General features: G+C 32.7%; 2 protein-coding genes across 4 annotated transcripts in view; one reads left to right on the forward strand and one right to left on the reverse strand.

Moving 5' to 3' along the window:
• Positions 1 to 4,458, forward strand: part of LOC111003539 (protein fem-1 homolog CG6966) — a 70,504-nt gene extending 66,046 nt beyond the window's left edge. For 2 of the 3 annotated variants that reach the window (XM_022274118.2, XM_022274114.2), the window contains 3 exons: positions 272 to 384; positions 2,378 to 2,572; positions 3,044 to 4,458. In XM_022274118.2, the coding sequence (XP_022129810.1) occupies positions 272 to 384; positions 2,378 to 2,572; positions 3,044 to 3,292 (557 nt within the window). In that variant the 3' untranslated portion in view covers positions 3,293 to 4,458. The remainder of the gene's footprint in view (positions 1 to 271; positions 385 to 2,377; positions 2,573 to 3,043) is intronic. The other variant, XM_022274117.2, reaches the window with a different exon arrangement.
• A 255-nt stretch (positions 4,459 to 4,713) lies between these two features.
• On the reverse strand, positions 4,714 to 7,230 carry LOC111003571. Its single transcript, XM_022274159.2, has 3 exons — positions 7,061 to 7,230; positions 6,014 to 6,222; positions 4,714 to 5,417 (listed from the first exon to the last, which is right to left on the reverse strand). Exons 2-3 carry the CDS (start codon positions 6,220 to 6,222, stop codon positions 4,946 to 4,948), a joined length of 681 nt encoding a protein of 226 aa, XP_022129851.2. The 5' UTR covers positions 7,061 to 7,230; the 3' UTR covers positions 4,714 to 4,945.
• Between the last annotated feature and the right edge of the window lie 11,322 nt (positions 7,231 to 18,552).

Consider the following 18,552-nt stretch of genomic DNA (forward strand, 5'->3'; position numbering starts at 1 on the left):
CACTCTCTTCATCTGTTACATTGCATTCATTCGTTACATAGAAATTAATATTTAATTATTTTGCCTAACGTCTATGATGTATGCGAGTGGTTAATATAAAATAATACATATTAAAATCCTCTATTATTTAAAGCACCCGATGACTCAGGAACCGTATTTTTGCATGTTCTAAAATTAAATCTCACCTCATTTTATATCATTTGTAAAATTAAATTCTGTTTCTCAATTTGAGAATAAAGATTTTCATGAGAACTCTTATTTTTTGCTTCAGCATTGCACCTGGCGGCTTTGATGGCCCGATTGTTGGAGGAACCGGATATCACTCCGGATGTGGTCAGTCAGATACATCGTGCCGTTTACACACTCGTCAAGCTTAATATTAAGGTGTGTATATTATTATCAGTTTTCAAAAGATCCAATCTATACTAATATTATGGTACGTGAATGGTAAGAGGTCCTCTGGGTCGGCAGTTGATATGGGGGTACCACAGGGCTCAATTCTTGGCCCTTTCCTCTTTCTTGTTTATATAAATGATCTACCTTTCATGGTAGAGAAAAAACATCAGATAGTTTTGTTTGCAGATGATACGTCCTTGATTTTTAAAATCAAAAGACAAATAACCAATTTTGACGATGTGAACAACGCTCTCTCTTCGATTGTCCATTGGTTTAGTATGAATAACCTTCTGCTTAATGCTAAAAAAACGAAATGCATTAAATTTTGTGCAAGAAATGCGAGGGTTATGGGTACTAGACCAATTATAAATAATGAGGAATTGAATCTGGATGATACAACTGTATTTCTTGGGATCACCTTGGATTCAAAACTTCAGTGGTCCCCTCATATCAACGGATTGGCGAAGAAACTTAGTTCTGCAGCTTACGCGGTTAAAAAAATTCGCTCACTGACTGATGTCGATACAGCTAAACTTGTTTATTTTAGTTACTTTCATAGCTTAATGACTTATGGCTTATTGTTATGGGGTCACGCTGCTGATGTCGAATCTGTTTTCATTCTGCAGAAGAGGGCTATTCGTGCAATCTATAATTTAAAATGTAGGGAATCTCTCAGAGATAAATTTAAGGAAATTAATATACTTACCTTTCCCTCGCAATATATTTATGAAAATATTATGTTTGTATACAAAAATAGTGATAAATATACTAGATTAGAACATACGCACAATGTCAATACTCGGAACAAACGCAGGCTGCAATTTCCCCGTACTAGACTATGTAAAGTTAGTAATTCTTTTTTGGGGAAAGGGATACTCTTCTTTAATAAAATCCCAGAGGCTCTTTTATCTCTGCCTTTTAATAAATTTAAGAAATGTATTAAAGAAAAGCTGTGTAAAAAGGCTTACTATAAAGTTATTGATTATCTAGTTGATAAAAGGGCCTGGGACTAGTGCTGGGCAGGCTGCCTCTAATTAATTTGATATATTTGTTTTAAATATTGTTTGATGATTTGCTTTTTTAAAAGAGTACCGAGAGTTTTTTACGCCGGCTTTTTCTCTCGGCCTACACCCTCTGTCTTTGCCGATGAGTAGGGATGCCTACAAGTTCGAATTGATTGACGTGGAATAAGTGATACCTAGAAGATCTTATGTTCCAAAATAAACGTATTTTATTTTATTTTATTTTTTATAAAGAGGAATGATTTGTATGTAAGAACGGTTCGGTGGCCGTCGATATATCTTATACTAGAATAAGGCCTGAGTACATACCTTGTTGAACTGCTCCTTACTAGGAAGAAAGGCACACAATGACGTCAGCCGTTGGGATATGGAGAAATTGTTAGTTTGGGAACAAAGATAGGTTAGACTGATGTACCTTGTCTTACAATAATAGTTTACGAACGAACGCACAAAAACACTCACTATAAAAGTCTTAATTGAGGACGTAACTATTGGCAAGAAATTAACAAACAGTATATATATAAAATGCATTTAACGTTACCCAAGTAAATCTAAACAAACATAAAAATGTGCGGATCGGCCGAGTAAAAATATTTTGGTGATCACCCAAATGAGCGAGGATGATGATGATTATCATGATCCTCATAAAATATTATAAAATAAAAATTATATATTTTTAACAGTAAGTATGTTTGTAATGAATTAGCTCGAATCTAAGACCAAGGACTCGCACGCTGATGCCACTAAAGTGACGTCATAGCTGTTAATTTAGGTTAAGCAATAACACTTTTATTTAATTAATGTTTAGTTAAACGAAGTAAATTATTTTATTTATTTATTTACCACTACATTATTCTACCTTAACAGTTACTACTAATTCGACGCCAAAATTAAACCGCTAAGTGTCCGGTAAAAGAACCATCTTGAGATCAGGGTGTGAAGTAATGATAATATTTCAGCAGGTGCGGCAGGGTCGTTCCGCCCTCCACGTGGTGTGTTCCGCAGAGGTGACCCGAGCGAGGGGCGGAGCGCCCTGGTTCGAGCACGGGCAGCCGGCGCCTTCGCCTTCGCTCGTGTCGCTTATGCTGCGTCTGGGGGCGGCACCCGACGCGCGGGACGCGGACGGGAATACGCCCTTGCATCTGGCTTGCAAGGTATGTTCTGTTTAGTCTACCTGAGGACGGAGAACGACGTAAAAGTAATTGATACATTTATTATCTCTGTTTATTAAGATTTTGATATTTTTTTAATTTAGATTTTGATTAAAATTACTAATGACTGAAAGAGGCCGTTCAAGGATTACGTAAGGGGGGAAGTCTGTAATTTTCTTATTTGCTGATGACGTCAACACTATAATTTCCTTTTTTACACATATTACCCATGCATCTTTGCTTGAATGTTATGTATTATTGAGGGTTCCTAATAATACGTTTATATGTATACTATTATTTTTGAGAGATTTGCTTACTTTTGCCGACAAGAGGAGGGGGGGGGATAAATTGCAGTAAATCTGCTTGCGGCCCCAAACGTTCACATAGATATCTTCTTTTTTATGTCGACTAAAAGTTTTTAAATGTCGTTGTCGTTGTTTAAATGTCGACTAAACGAATTTTTGTACATTCCAGTTGGACCCTTGCCCAGCTGAAGTAGTACGACAACTCCTCTCATACGGCGCCCACATCGACACGGTGAACTATGAAGGCGAGACGCCGGCGGAACTCCTCAAAGCCACTAACCAAAACCTGTCCGCAATTGTCAATCCGCTCAAATACACCACACTGAAATGCCTCGCCGCTAGAACGGTAAAAAATTACAAATTACCATACAGACATGTTGTACCGCAGTGCCTGCATTCAACTATTATCACTCATTAATTCAAATTGAAGGGACTTGCGTCTCTTTCACACTTTGACTTATGAAACGCATGTTGTCTCCTTCTTACACACAATGCATTCAACCATTAGTGCTCATTGATTTTTAAATAAATAAGTGCGAAAGACTGTCGTCTCTTTCACACTTTGACTTGACGTATGACTTTCAATGTAGTCTTTATTCCTATAAGACAGTTCCATGTGTCTTGAATTTTTTTCTTGTCTATGGAAGCACAGAAGCATGCCTTTTTAATATGGAAAAAGATTAGATTTGTTTCTTATTTGCTTATTATTTTGTTCTTAATTATAAAAACTATTAAGAATTATCATCAACTTGAATCATGTTTGATAAATTCGATCTGTATGGAGAAATGCTGAAACAAAGAAATAGCTTCCATGTTGATGAGAAGGACTTGATTTTTATTTAATTTCTTTATTTTATACGCACTTGTGCATGATAATTGTAGTCTGACAAATTCCTAATTAATTTCGACATCTCTGGTACCTATGACTTGAATTGCATGTTGTCTCTTTCTATTGACTTGGACAGAGAAGGATAATCATGAATGCCATTAATACGTTTCTACTGCTTATGTATAAAGATATTATTAAGAGTTTTTGTAACATGGTTTATTTCGCATTTTTACATGTGCCAGCTTCGCCAACGTCACGTTTAGATAGATCTTTTTTATCTTTTACGTATTCTATGTTTTTCAAAAGCTTTTTGAGTGTAGTAAAATCTAATTAATCATATATTTTATTTTTATTTTTTAACCCTGGCGTTTCGTTTATATGGCATACTAGTCTTTTTGATATCGTAGGATATTTTTGATTTAGACATGTTCTCAATTTAATCGCATATTTTGTTAGAGAACCACTTTTACACCGTTAATGAGAAATCATATTATGATGTAAATTAAATTGTTTTGATACGGTGTAACAGCGGTAACAATGTATAGATAGATTAAGTAGGTAGATTATTAGGAATTTAATTGATAAAATTATATGGTTAAATATACAAAGTAAAACTTATTGAACTGAATTGATATTAGATTTATTTTGGCAAATGATATAAAAATGTGTGTATTTTCTCGTAGCATATGATATTAGTGTCTGCGTGATTATGTACTAGATTATTTTGAAATTAATAAAAGTGCTTTAAAATATAATTGTTGTATTAAAATCATACCCTCAGTTATCCTTACACAATTTTGTAACTACCGTATTCCAAGCTGATATTTCTATTTTTTAATGGCTTAAGGCTATTTGACTGTCTTAATTATTAAAGGTTATGAAACACAAAATAGGATTGAAATCCATTCTTTTTTTTACATTTAAAAGCTAACTGTTACAGTATACCATTGAATCAAGAAGTATTGGAATAAAATGAAAAGAAACACTATCATATTATTATCATTTAATGAGAATTAGAATTTCAAATGACATATCACATAAGAAAGAAATTTGTGAAATAACTCGCTAAAATATGTTTGTTTATTGTCCAATATGACTTATATGCTATGTATATCAATATGCTCCATAAAAAAATGAAAAGCCTTAATAGGTCTACATAATTAAACATATTAATTGATACATAATATCTTATGTAATCAAAGCATGTTCACAATATAAATCAAATACTAAATAAACAAGTGTTCAAGGAAACAATTGTTTCAGCTCTTGTGGGAATGTTTTGAAAGTCATTTTGAGGTCTGTCTTTTCCTCGGAGAATAGTGACCAAAGTGTGCAAGTGGTCTCCCAATGTGCCATCATATCCTGGCTTAAACGAATGCCATCTCTATTTTTGATCTTTGCCATTTTGACCACAGGGTCTAGTGTTATTTTCTTAAGCTGAAACTTTTTCAACGCACATACTAAAGGCCAGAAAGAAAACTGTTCATAGAAATGTTCAGTACCACTTACAGCTGCCAAGTTCAGTTTAGGCATAACCGGGCCCTTATTATCCCATTTTAAACCAAGTGCCTGAGCCTCAGTTATCTGTAAATTGGGGAATTGTGAGCATTTGGCAACAGCATATGCGGCTGTTAAACCAGTCAAACGGTTTGCTGTAAACTCATAGTGTTTTACAGTTACATTTGGCCCACTCTTTATTACTAACAGAGGTATGCTGAAATCATAAATAGTTGCATTATTTAATATAAAGAAAATAACAAATCAGTTATTTTTCTGGACTGAAAGTGCACTGAATTCAACATTAATACTAGACAACTACAACAATACCGCGCTTTGGCAGGACCGGTATGTAAATATGAGCTATATTCAGTTCATATTTAATTCAATTTTGCAAGTTGTTTAAAATCATTGATATTTTCTAATTTATCAAAAGAGATACTGATACAAAATAACCTGCTCTACAGATTGTATACTAACATCTATTTGTGATATAATCTGTTTGCATAATGGTTTTAATTCATTGAATAATTCTAATATCAGGAAAGTGAGAAATGTTTCAAACAACAGCTTATAGTGCCCAATTAGCTTACATTCAAGAATGGTAAAATATTTATTGACTGTACAAACAATTATATGTATACCTAAATATATTTAAAAATAGTTGAAGCCTGCCCAATGAGAATTCTAACAGTGAACAAATTTTCAAAATCTACCTTGATTATAATATTAGTTTAGAAAAGAAGAAAGTAAAAATTGTCAATCTGGATAAAATAACAATATACTGAGTATATAACTTCTAATGCAACTTACTCTTTTACTGAAGTTATCCACATGTTTTGCATTGTAACTTTTTCACCCGGAGAGATATCTTTCAATGCTCGTCTTAGCTGATAGCCCTTGGATAATATGGTTTCTACATTATTATTGTGACGTAGGAAGTCAGCATTTTTATAGATTTCAAAAAACATACATCCAGAGAATCGTGAATCACTTGAATCTTGAAATGCAAACTTTTTCATCTGTAAAAATTATTTACAAATAAATCTTCACATACAGTACACTGCTGAATGTGGCAGGCCTTTATGAGTGGATCAATTCCTAGAATTTAATTATCGGACAATGTATTCTGCATTACATACTTGATAATGTCTGTGATAAATATTGTTTATGTTAAGTTTGTTTGTATAAAGACTAAAACTCTTATATTAAATCAATGATAACTCCTTAGATATTCATTGAAATCAAATTTAATAAAAAATGTATGTGTTAAGTAACTTATGTACCAACTATTTAGTGTCATTATTAATTCTTATATATTAATAATAATTTTTAAAGAATATTATTACCTATATATAGTAGTATAGATATACAAATGCTAGACATGTCTGAGCTTAGACTGAAGACTTTAATCCCCATATTTAATTTTTATCTATTTCTATGTATGATGTTCTGGTCCAAATGAAAAATAATTGTGATGAGATCATTTATCAAGGAAGGCTATACATCATAATATTACAAGAAAAATTATGAGGTGCAACAGTCGGGCAGACAAATATTTTTATATGTTGTGAATCGTCAGTTATTTTTTACCAGTGTCAAAATATCATAAACATCACCCATAAAAACAAGTACTTATTAAGAAATTTAAAAATTATCAATAAAATAAAAGTAATCTTTAATCATCCAATAGTTTGCTCTTGGAATTTGGATAAACGGGATTTAGTAAAAAAATAAATACAATTTTTGTGGTACATATAGGTGAGTAATTTTTAATTTAAACTATGCTCACAAAAATATTTTTTTTAATTATTACGTACTCTAAATTAATTAACAGTATTTAAAAACGAAATTTCTTACCGTGCACAAACTATTTCAGCAAGAGTATGTATGTCAGTAGTTACAGTCCAAACTATTTATTTATAGTACATCAAAACTCTAATCACTCCGCGATGTGTTTACATTTTCCTTTGTATTCAAATTTTAATAATATGTCTATTATTTCTTTCGCTCGTTATCAAATTTCAAATTGATAATGCTTCAAAGTTCAAAGTGTTGCTATTGTAAAAACATCTGCTGTCTGGTTGCGGCTCATCGTAAGCCAGAGGTGATCACTTATGTGTCTTGTTTCAAAAAAAACATAATAGTTGTTTAAATTTTCATCTTCTTTCTAAGTTTTATTTATGCGATACAGGTTATACATTTAATTTACGGTATTATTATACTTTGGGGAAAATATCTATCTGTACAATGGTAGCCCTGTAAACCTCCGGATCTGAGTGTACCGATGTTAGGGGATTCCCTAAGTAATTATAAATATAATCCGACTTATTAGTTATTACTAATGGCGATACGTATTAAGTTGCATTTGAAACATTGTAGATTTATTAAGAAATCGAAGATTGTATCCTTAAAGGAGATTTAATACTCGATTCAATGATCGCCAAATCAGAACTCTGCCTTATTCTAAAATGAACCTAAATCAAGTCGAGATGTATGCTAAAGAACATATTTGATATGAAGTTAGATAAAAGATTTTTGATTTTCAGTTGTGTTCTGGTTCCTGCTGCTAAATTTTTATGAATATATGTATTAATTTTCATGTGTAACTTTAGTTTTTAGGGTGTACATTTACAAGCTAGATATTATGGAAGATAGGTCCTTATATATTTACCATTATCTTACTACTTGTTAGCCATAGAGCGTTGGACTTTAAGACCTATATACACAATACACTGGTACAGTGAGTCTAAATGAGAATGCCTGTCCTTTGGTACAGCGGGTGGGGGCTGTACTTCCTTCGCGCCGGAGCCGTTCAAAAGCCGACAGACAAGACTCGACCACATGGAAAGTGGGGTGCTCTGATTCGGTTTTGGGTAATTTCTTGATATTTAATAAAGTGTTAAATAAAAAAATATTATATACCAACCTAACCTAACCGAACTAGATAATAATTCGGCGGATTCTTAGTTTAATCTAGAATCTTATTACAGGCTATTGGTGGACTTACTCGTTAGTAAACCCTGTTATCTACGCTCTGTTTCGGGAGAAAGTGATGGGGCAATTTCGATAATTAGAATCGATAAAAAAACTATGTTGATTTTCTCATTCACTGACATATTAAAAGATCTGGTTCATATTAAACAGAGCCCTGCAGCTATTTTTTTTAATAAATAAGAAATTAAAGATTTTCTTATTATTTATTTTTCTATGTATGTTTCATAATAAATTAACAATATTTTCCCCTAATTATATGAAGTCAAACTTCGTCGCCTGCTAGTAGAAATCAATTATAACATTGTAAATGATTATTCGAGATTTTATTAGTTGAATTTTCGTACTAATCTACCTGTAAAATTGACGAAATTCATCTACATCAAGTAAAAATTGGCCGTTAACGTACGTACAACACAGACCGCAGGCTAGAATTTTCTCACTGTACATATTATATTGGTAAAAGAAATGATATAATATGTCAAAGAAATCTTATAAATAACCATAATATTATAAAAAAAGTGCCTGACTACAAAGTACATAGGTCAGAAGTGAAACTTCTTTGAAAATTAATTATTACTAAGGTAAAAGCCCCAAAAGATGATAAAGTACCACAATATGATCACTCTATGTATTTTAATCTATATTCACATTGTATACTTAGGATTCAGGCTTAATGCTAAAGTATGACGTTAAATCCGATTTTAAGTCCTCTTCTATCTAAGTACTTTAAATTGTAGTTTTAATTGTACGACCGTTGTGTAAATATATACATATATCATTAAAAAGTGATTTTCGTAATCTACCTACAATAAATAAAAACAAACAACAGACAAACAATTAGTCTAACAAAAATAAGTCTTTTGTTAATTACTTGTGTGATTTTGTCCACTTTGCTAGAAGACTCCAAACTGCTGGCCGATTATAAATTGTTACGATCTCTTCTAGAAGAAATTGAAAGAAGTTGACTTACTTTAATGACTGACCCAAAAAGTGAGGTGAGATTGATGTGTCTGTTTGTATATGTTGCATCTTAGCTCCTATGGCTACGTGAACAAGAGGTTTCTGAGCTAATAGTTCCACATAATCTGTCCAAGCGTTTCAGGTCAACAGATCTACAGCCAACTTATGTAGGTTTAATCCTTAATCGGGAACATCCACGTATGTCAGTTGCCTGAGCTCCGATTACGCAAGTGACTTAATAAGTCATATGTTCAACACTAATTTCGCTGGCTCTGCGATACAAAAAGAGTTTTGGCCTCCGAAATGAGAAGATTTCAGAGCTCTCTGTCCTGTACCACAGGCCACAATTGCTAGCTTCAGCTGCGGCAGGTCCTCCACCACTCTTTCGATGCAGCTGTACTTAGAAAAACCTACTGGCCTTCGATTACTTGGCTCAAGTAAGCTGTACTGCCCAAACTTGACCCATGCGCTCAACGTAGTCATAAGTCAACGGTCCCCCAGTCAACATAGTCGATGGGTTGTATGCCTATAATGTTTGGCTGGGCAATCAGCTCTATTTCAGATACGTACAACATTTAATTTTGATTCATACAAGTATTTAACTTTAACTTTTTTTATTTAACAAAATGACAATTGATTTCATCTTCCACAACAAATCAAATGCCACGCCCGAATTTGCTATGTACACGCATATATTATAGAAACATCAGTATCTACGTTGAAGAAAAATAATATTATTTCTATCCATCAGACAAATTCTTTATAACCGGGATGATCTATATTATGGCTAGCAGACTAGATGGCGCTGCAAAGTGAAAGAGCATAAAAAGAGTTACATATTATATCATTTTTCTATTGAATTAGTTTTTAGTGGTATTATGATAGAAAAAATATATTCACGTAATGAATTAGATGACTATTATAACAAATCTGCGTTCAACGACACGCATTGTATATACTTTATATGCAGGTGTTTTGAAATTTTCTACACAACTAATTTTACTAAATATTAATCTACATAGTATAATAATAATCAAAATATATATTTTTTTATTGATAAGAAAGCTTGCCAACGCTTGGCACACTGTTACATCACTAAAAATAGAAAATATAAGTTAATGACTGATAATTAAAAATTAATAAATAGATAATGTTTGGTTCTGTGGCAGTGTACCTTTAACGCTAGCAGTATTTCCTCGCTGTATTGCGAATAGCGATACTTATTCGTTGAGAGAGCTCTGGGGTCATCGGTACTTTCTACCAGGCGCCAACTTAAATCTGTGTACTTGAACCCCACGGCCCAATAATATGTAATTATATATTTTGATTAATATTATGTAGGTTAAAAATATTGTAAATACTAAACTACATATGAATATGTTGCGAAATAAATAAATTTTATTTGTCTGTTTTTATATATTACATTTGTTCAATCTTATTTACACACGTAAATAATGAGAATAAATTGAATAATACGATAACATAATAATCGTGTTCATTTTGTCCTCATCTCAGTTACCTTCGTAAGTTTCTTGTTACAGGTAAACTAAAGAATTTTCGATGTAGGCGTTCTTTCAATGTATACATGCAGAATAATGAAACTAAAATGGAGATAAATTATTATTTCCGAACAAATGTATCAACTTCTGTGTTTGACTTATTAAAAAACTAGTATTATTTTATGTTTTCATCCTATTTATAACTCGAACCTTCTTATATTTGCTTTATTAAACACAGTATTAAGCGATTAAAAAAAGTATTAAAACAATAAATACCTTACTTTCTGGACACCACCCCCAATGTTGGTAAATTCAACACCATTTAATTTTAATTTAATATATACCAAAAATTACATAGTGTTATGACGTCACTCACATATATTTGAACAGTTTATCTGTTTATTTAATTTTAATAGCAGGCGCATTGGGTAAGTAAGGATATAAATGCGTGTCTTATTTAATATACTTTTTTAAAAGTATTAATTTCAGTTCAATGAGATTTTATATTAATGTCAAATTTCACACTTTATATGTAACACGTACAAGAAAAGGTAGTGATTTGTCAAAATTAGCGGTGGCGCGGAATAACAGGGCGGGTGGAACGAAACAGTCTCGTTAGCCGCCCATCGCCTGCACCTCATACATTTTTATGAGTTTTTATATTTTATCCACCCATGTCGTGCACTGTTAGAAACGACTTGTTTAGTTTCCTTTGGAAAATAATTACTAAAAGGCTTGTTTAAGTAATGATATAGTTAAGTATGATTAAAGTTTGAAAAATAATGGATTTATACGTTACTAAGAACCGATGAGAATTTTAATGCTATTTCGATGTAATTTTAATGCTAGTTTTAATTTTTAGTCTAGTTACTGATATACGGTCATAATATTGGCCATTTCTTCCGTGCACCACCACTATATGGCAACATTGGACATTGAGAATCTTTAACCAGGGCTTAGTTTAAATTACACAACCTGTCGACAAATTCATACAAATTTAGTTTTCGACTTTTTAACACACATTTCTGTTTAGACACCTTACGAAGCTCCCAGGTATCACTTTACATCAGCTGATCCCTGCCCATTTGTCCCTTGTTCTATACCAAAACAAAATTTCGCTTTAGCTGCAAGAACTAAGGAACTAAAATTCTCCTGCTCCTGCGGCTGGTAAATTGTTAAATTAAAAAAAATGTTTTATTTTTGTTTATTTTGTGGTCGTTTCTTTAGCTTTTTCCTTTGATATATTGCTTAAGTTCTAATACAATTAATGTGTATGTATAAGTGTGTTAAATTTGTGATGTCAAATTTTCTTGTATTTTTTATGGCATACACATTGTTTTAGAATGTATAAATAAATAAATAAATAAAATCAGATTTGTCAAGGACACTTTATAGTCTCATCGTATCTTCTCGAATCTTAAATCAAACGAAATGTAGCCTTTGAGCATTTAAATCTTTATTGAGGAGACGGCAGTACATAATATGTTGATTGAGTGTACAATATATAGAGAGAGAAAAAGAAACACGATTTACACAATTAGGCACGTAAAAGCGACGTTTTCTTTTACCGTTCGAACGAATGATAAATGCACGCACCTAGACAGAAAACCTATTGGTTCTCACCCAGATATCAAACCAACGACCTCAGGGATCGCTCGCTGGAGCCACTACAACAACATTTTATATTGTTGTCCTTAACATAAAACAAAATAGTCTTAAACAACCCACTCCACCCTACAAGATTCCATCTACCGAGATAGCTTCTTTCAACGTGATTAATCTACCATGAACAAGGCACGTTAACCCTAAATCGACATACGTTGTTACACGTACAAACATCCACCCGTGGGCCAAATGGACCCATTGAAAAAACTCGGCACGCGCCCGTCCCAATAGAAAGACGTCGTTAAACAAAGAGATTATTGTATAGCGCTCCCGTGCGGGCAGTTATTGTACAAATATGGCCGATTCGTGAAATTCTGAGGGAGACGCTTAAAATTTGTGGAAAAAATTACGCGCTTCACTGATTGTCGTGATAGGGTTATTGCGATTTTCTGATAATCAATTAGCGTTTATTATGTTCAACAATAACTATTGATTAAGTTTTTTAACAATGCACCATTTGCTTCATGTTTTATGAAACGTAGTAAAACATATATTAATACTAGCAGACTCGGCCAAGCGTTGCTGTGGCTAAGGTTTTTGTTATATTACATAGTAGTAAACTATTCAAGGAAAACGGTAGGAGAACTTATGTGACAGGTAGGTAGTTGTCTGTGTCTGTGAAACGTTGGTACTTTTAACACAGCGCCATCTGTTAGAATTGTATCAAATAATAAATAAATAAGTTGCTATCTCTTAAGTTGGACCAGACTGCTCACGGTGTACCAAATTAATTTAAAATCGGTTAAGTAGTTTAGGAGTCCATAGCGGACAAACAACGTGATACATAATTTATATATATTAAGATAAATATACAAAATAAGTCAACTTAGAAATCAGTGAACATATACCTATTACAAGTCATACCTACAAAGCGATATTGTTAAATCCTAAGTCTATTGCACAAACGTATTCAAAATATCCAACCCTACCGTGTTATTAATAACGGCAGCATATTACAATTCAATTTAAACGGACCAGCGGGCTCGGGCGTCCATAATCTCTCAGTAATCCTCAACAGATAAACTGAACACAATTATATTAAAAGCAGACATGAAATTCGCAAATCCAACAATTGATGTTAAATCGTTCTAAACGCATTGTCAGCGTGTTGTGTAATGAAATTGAATTTTCTTTTTGATGACTCTTTCGCTTTGTGCTGGGATTATTATATTCCATATCACATTAATGCCTACAATAATACATGCCTTAATTTTGTATTTTCACGATCGGCTTATATACTGGAAATAAAGTCACTTAGGTTTTTAAGTTCTTAGGAATAAATAAATATCAGTTCTTATTTTGTTAAGAGAAGAAACCCGTTTTCACGATCGGTTTATATACTGGAAGAAAAGTTACTAAGGTGTTTAGTAGTGAGGAATAAATAAATATCAGTCATTATTTTCTTTTGATTCTCTTGCAAAGGATGTAACACCTTGTCATGGTCTGTTCATAAACTAGAAGTAGAGTGAGTATTTAAGTTCTTAGGAATAAATCAGTTATTTATTTTAGTTTCATTTTCTTGGAATGAGAAAAAACTCGGCCTGGTTTAATATTATTTAGGAAAAACTAACTATTCAAAGTTAGAGTGTACACCTCCCACATAGGCCGGAAACGCACCCACTAAAAATAGGTATCAATAGGGTGCGATTACTGTCCTTTTTAGGCGTGCCCTAGGCTCTCGCAAGCCCTCTGGCATTGAGAGTGTCCATGGGCGGCGGTATCACTTAACATCAGGTGAGCCTCCTGCCCGTTTACCCCCTGTTCTATAAAAAAAAGCCGTTTTCCCATCTATTTTATATCATTTCCAAGAACTGTTGAATTTCATAAATATTCATTAAAGCCGGCATTTCCCTTTAATATGATAATTTCTCAAATACAGAAAATAAAAATAGTTCCAAAAAAATTATCCTATGCTGTCAGTCTGTGTCCTGACATTATAGGGTCATATAAGTATCCCCAGAATATTCTCTATTATCGTACTCAATTCTTACATTACCCATTTGTTATCCTTTTTCTCCTTAGAAGTAATCAAGCACACACTCAAAAGGTACCTTCATCACACTTATAAATCTTTTCAAGAACGAAATCGCTTGTAATTACTCGCAACTCCTAAGTGAAAATGCTCTGAAGCGACAAATAGCATTACTCACTTCCCTTAAACCGATTACACTCGATACAATCCCAGAATATTTCAGTATAACTTTGTGTACATATATTTACATACCGTGCTTATAATATTAAGAGCTCCAAACAAATTGGTCTTATTGAAATCTTTTGACTGAACTCTTATATGTTTAACATTTAGTTTTAACGAGGGACCTTATGTTAAGTGATATCGTCGCTAATGGAAACGCAACTTGCTTGCGGGCAAGTACATTGAAAGTCCTTTTAAAATCGGCAAATTTCTCAAAGAATCTAAAATACAGAAAAATAGTTTTTGTTTAAAAATAAACTTGAAATCTAATGACACCAAAGTACATACATAATCGTAGATCTTTTTAATTAGGCTTTACTGCACGGATAATAGATGTCATTAAAAATACATTCATATTAACTGTTCTATTTTTTTTTAAATGTATAGAACTAACGTTTATTTTCCTCAAAAATTCTTTCAACCCATTCCACATCCTGCATATTTTATCCATTACAATTTCGATATATTACCTAGATTTTTACATAAACATAATTTAAACAAAAAATATGCTCTATATGTACAACATAAATAGAAGTAAAGAGAGGCAGGTAGCGGTATATTTGTTAATTAATTCCGGCACATTTTCAGCGGGTATTGTCTGGGCGGGCGGGAGGCTACGCTGGGCGGAGGGACTCCTCGTTTTAACTTTCCGCGCTGCTGCTCCTACCGTTGCTCCTACTACTAGTTTCTCATCGTATACAATCGTACTGAAAGTATTAATTATCATAGCTGTGATGTTTTTTCTATGTAAAAATTGGAACATGATTATTAATAAGGCATATGTTACCTTAGACCTTATTATTATACATTACGATATACGTATCGTAGACATGCTACAGATAACAGTATAATGAATTACTCTCTGTGAGAATTAAATTGACATCCCTTATACACTGTATACTGAATTCGAGACTTCAAATGCATTGATTATAAATTTGTATACACTAAATAACTCACTAATAATTAATTACATATTTAATTAATGCTAACTTAAATAATTGTTTATATGGCTTAGTAAGAAAGTGAGTTGAAAAAAGTTACACCGAAATGAAAAATACATCAATTGAATGTTCTATTTGAAGATTATCTTATGAGGAGTGTTAGCCTATTAGCCTATTGGCTTTAGCGTGTAACTCTCATCTCTGAGGTAGTAGGTTCGATCCCCAGCTAGGCCAATGGATATACTTTCGATGTGCACATTTAACTTTCGCTCGAACTGAAACCGGATTGTCTGAAACTCAAAAAGACAATGGCATGTCAAGCACAGGAGGTTGAACACCTACTATTAGATTACAAATGATCATGAAACAGAAATCTGAACCCCAGACCATTTAAATGTCAGTAGTGTTTTATTTTTAGATATTAGTCAAATTTATTAAATAAGTCAAAATGCAACAACGCATTCAAGCCAAAGATTTCAACAGAATTTCTTTATCGAGTTCCATTGTTAGTGGTAGTATATTCAATTAACTAGAGGTTGGGTAGAGCCTTCGCACTTTTAGTTATATCAGTCGACGTCGAGAACGGTCTAAATACATTGTTTATTTGCATTCAATTAATTTATTGTATAAAATACACTTTCAAGCGCTTGAAAAAACACAATGATTGCATTCGAGCCAAGTTGTTACACGTGGCTTTACAAATTCTTATGCAAATTAAGCAAAATACGTGTATTCTATAAAATACTAGCGGATCCAAAAGACGTCCTGTACCTACGTTTTACATACTAAAAATATTTAATATCTGTCAAACTATGAGGAGTTTAGTGACATACACTATATATAAAGATATAGCAATATTTTTTTAAATTTATAGCATCATTTAACGACAACAAATTATATTATCATCATAAATATTTTATGTAAGTAGGAAAAAATATCTTAATTCACAGACTAGAATATGCATTCTGGGTTGCAATTTACATTAAATTGTCGATCACGATTAAACCCATTAAATACAAACTCATTACCTATGTGAGAATAAAAATACGTTTCGTTTAAAAGTGAGGTGTCAAATACAGCTGACGTTTAGTGTTTTTATATTTAAATTTTTGTGAGTTAGCCATTCCAATATTCCCGTCTACAATCGAATGAAAAACAAATAAAATAATTCAAATTATTTAAGTAAACTAAACGAGGTGAACAAGAACTGAAATTTTGAATGCAGACATTTCAATTTTACATTTTAATAAACAGTGCCGTCAGTCGTAAATTGATCTTAAACAGATTTGTAAACCTCTATAAAAACGGAATTGGCTATCGTTTGATTTGAGGAATATTGCCAGAACCGAATAGCCTCAACAAACTGGTAATGGTCGGGGTTGATCGCCTATTCGTTGGCCTGACCAAATTAAGACATGTATGGGTCTCAATATCCCTAATGCACTGAGACAAGCTGTGTAGGAGTTGACTTTAGGGCTTTTCAAGACACTACTTCAGAAAAAAAACGCACTTTATTCGCCTTACGCTTCTTCTCCTTCCGAGGCCCTTTCATCCAAAACCACTTTCTTAAAAGCAAAATTATCCCTAACATTTCAAAACCTACATTACATATACTTAAATCTCAAACAATACATTGTCTACCTGACCTATGCTGATACAGAAAATATTCTTATAGTGGAAAAATAGTTTAAATATGAATGTGTTATGTAGTAGCCATTAATTAAAATACGTTTACATGTCAAAAAGAAGAGACACACAACACAGTGAATTCTAGCGTGGAGGCCAATGCACTTTACTTTTATTTTATAGAACAGGAGGCCAACGGGCAGGAGGCTCACCTGATGTTAAGTGATACCAACGCCCACGGACACTCTCAATGCCAGAGGTACTCATGAGTGCGTTGCCGGCCTTTTAAGAATTGGTACGCTCTTTTCTTGAAGAACCCTAAGTCGAATTGGTTCGGAAATCCTTAAAAAACTTACTTTATCTAAATATCCTGTATATTGTGTTTAGTAAAGTTTTTTCTTTCTATCTTAATAATGAATACTAGGAAAATTAAGATTAAAGGTTTTTATTGTGAACTTATTATTCTGAGTGCTTGAAGTTTTAATGAACCCGATTCATATCAAATTAAACACGCATATATTATAATCGTTTCAGCTCGTATAAATTCGTAATCACCTCTCCATCACTCTTGAATTAAATTGTTGAGGCTTACGTCAATTAAAATAAACATATTGTGCGGAATGTTTTTTTACCGAAATGTAAACAGAAAAAATCCGCAATTAATTGGCCTCACGACTTAGGGGGAAAAAAATAAGACATTTAATTCAATTGGAATAGGGACGATAATGGCGTACATTTTGCAATTAGTTGATATATATGCAGGTATTGTGAATGCCACGTGTTACTGGTTTTTCTATGGACGGCTTAATTTATTACTGTATGTAGACTGTTTCGCATTAAAATATGCTGATTTTACTATGTAGTAAGAGTATATAAGATTAGCTATTTTACATGCATTTTTTCAAATCGAAATATGATTCGATTTTCATTTGAATATAATCAATGTTTTTAATTTAATATATATATACTCGCAACCCATTATACAATATTGTTATACAATTATATAAAATATTGAACCAATTCGATATTTTCGGAGAGAATATTGGAAAAACATTATTTAGTACGTCTGTATGTAAAAAATTTCATATGTTAAATAAGTTTAACTAAAATTATATACTGCCTGGTACATTCGCAATAACGATCTCCATCAGGATAGTAATGTAAAGGACGTCATGACAATAACAAATTACTGCTGGAACCCACCAATATAGGCCTGTACCATTTTACATCACGTGAATCCAGGGTATTCAACTCCTTGACACCACGGGCCTAGTGAGAAGACAGAAATGGACAAAACCAATTGAGCTAGTGCACGTTAGCATTAACTGCTAAACAGTGAGTGAAAAAATAGAACACACAAACACAGTGCTTTCAAACAGATCTTGTAAGTATAACACACCCAATTTAAACTAAACTAATATATATTAGAATATAACTAACTAACTGTATCGTGTATATAAGAATAGTTTC

This window comes from Pieris rapae, chromosome 5 (assembly GCF_905147795.1).
Source record: "Pieris rapae chromosome 5, ilPieRapa1.1, whole genome shotgun sequence".
Lineage (NCBI taxonomy): Eukaryota > Metazoa > Arthropoda > Insecta > Lepidoptera > Pieridae > Pieris > Pieris rapae.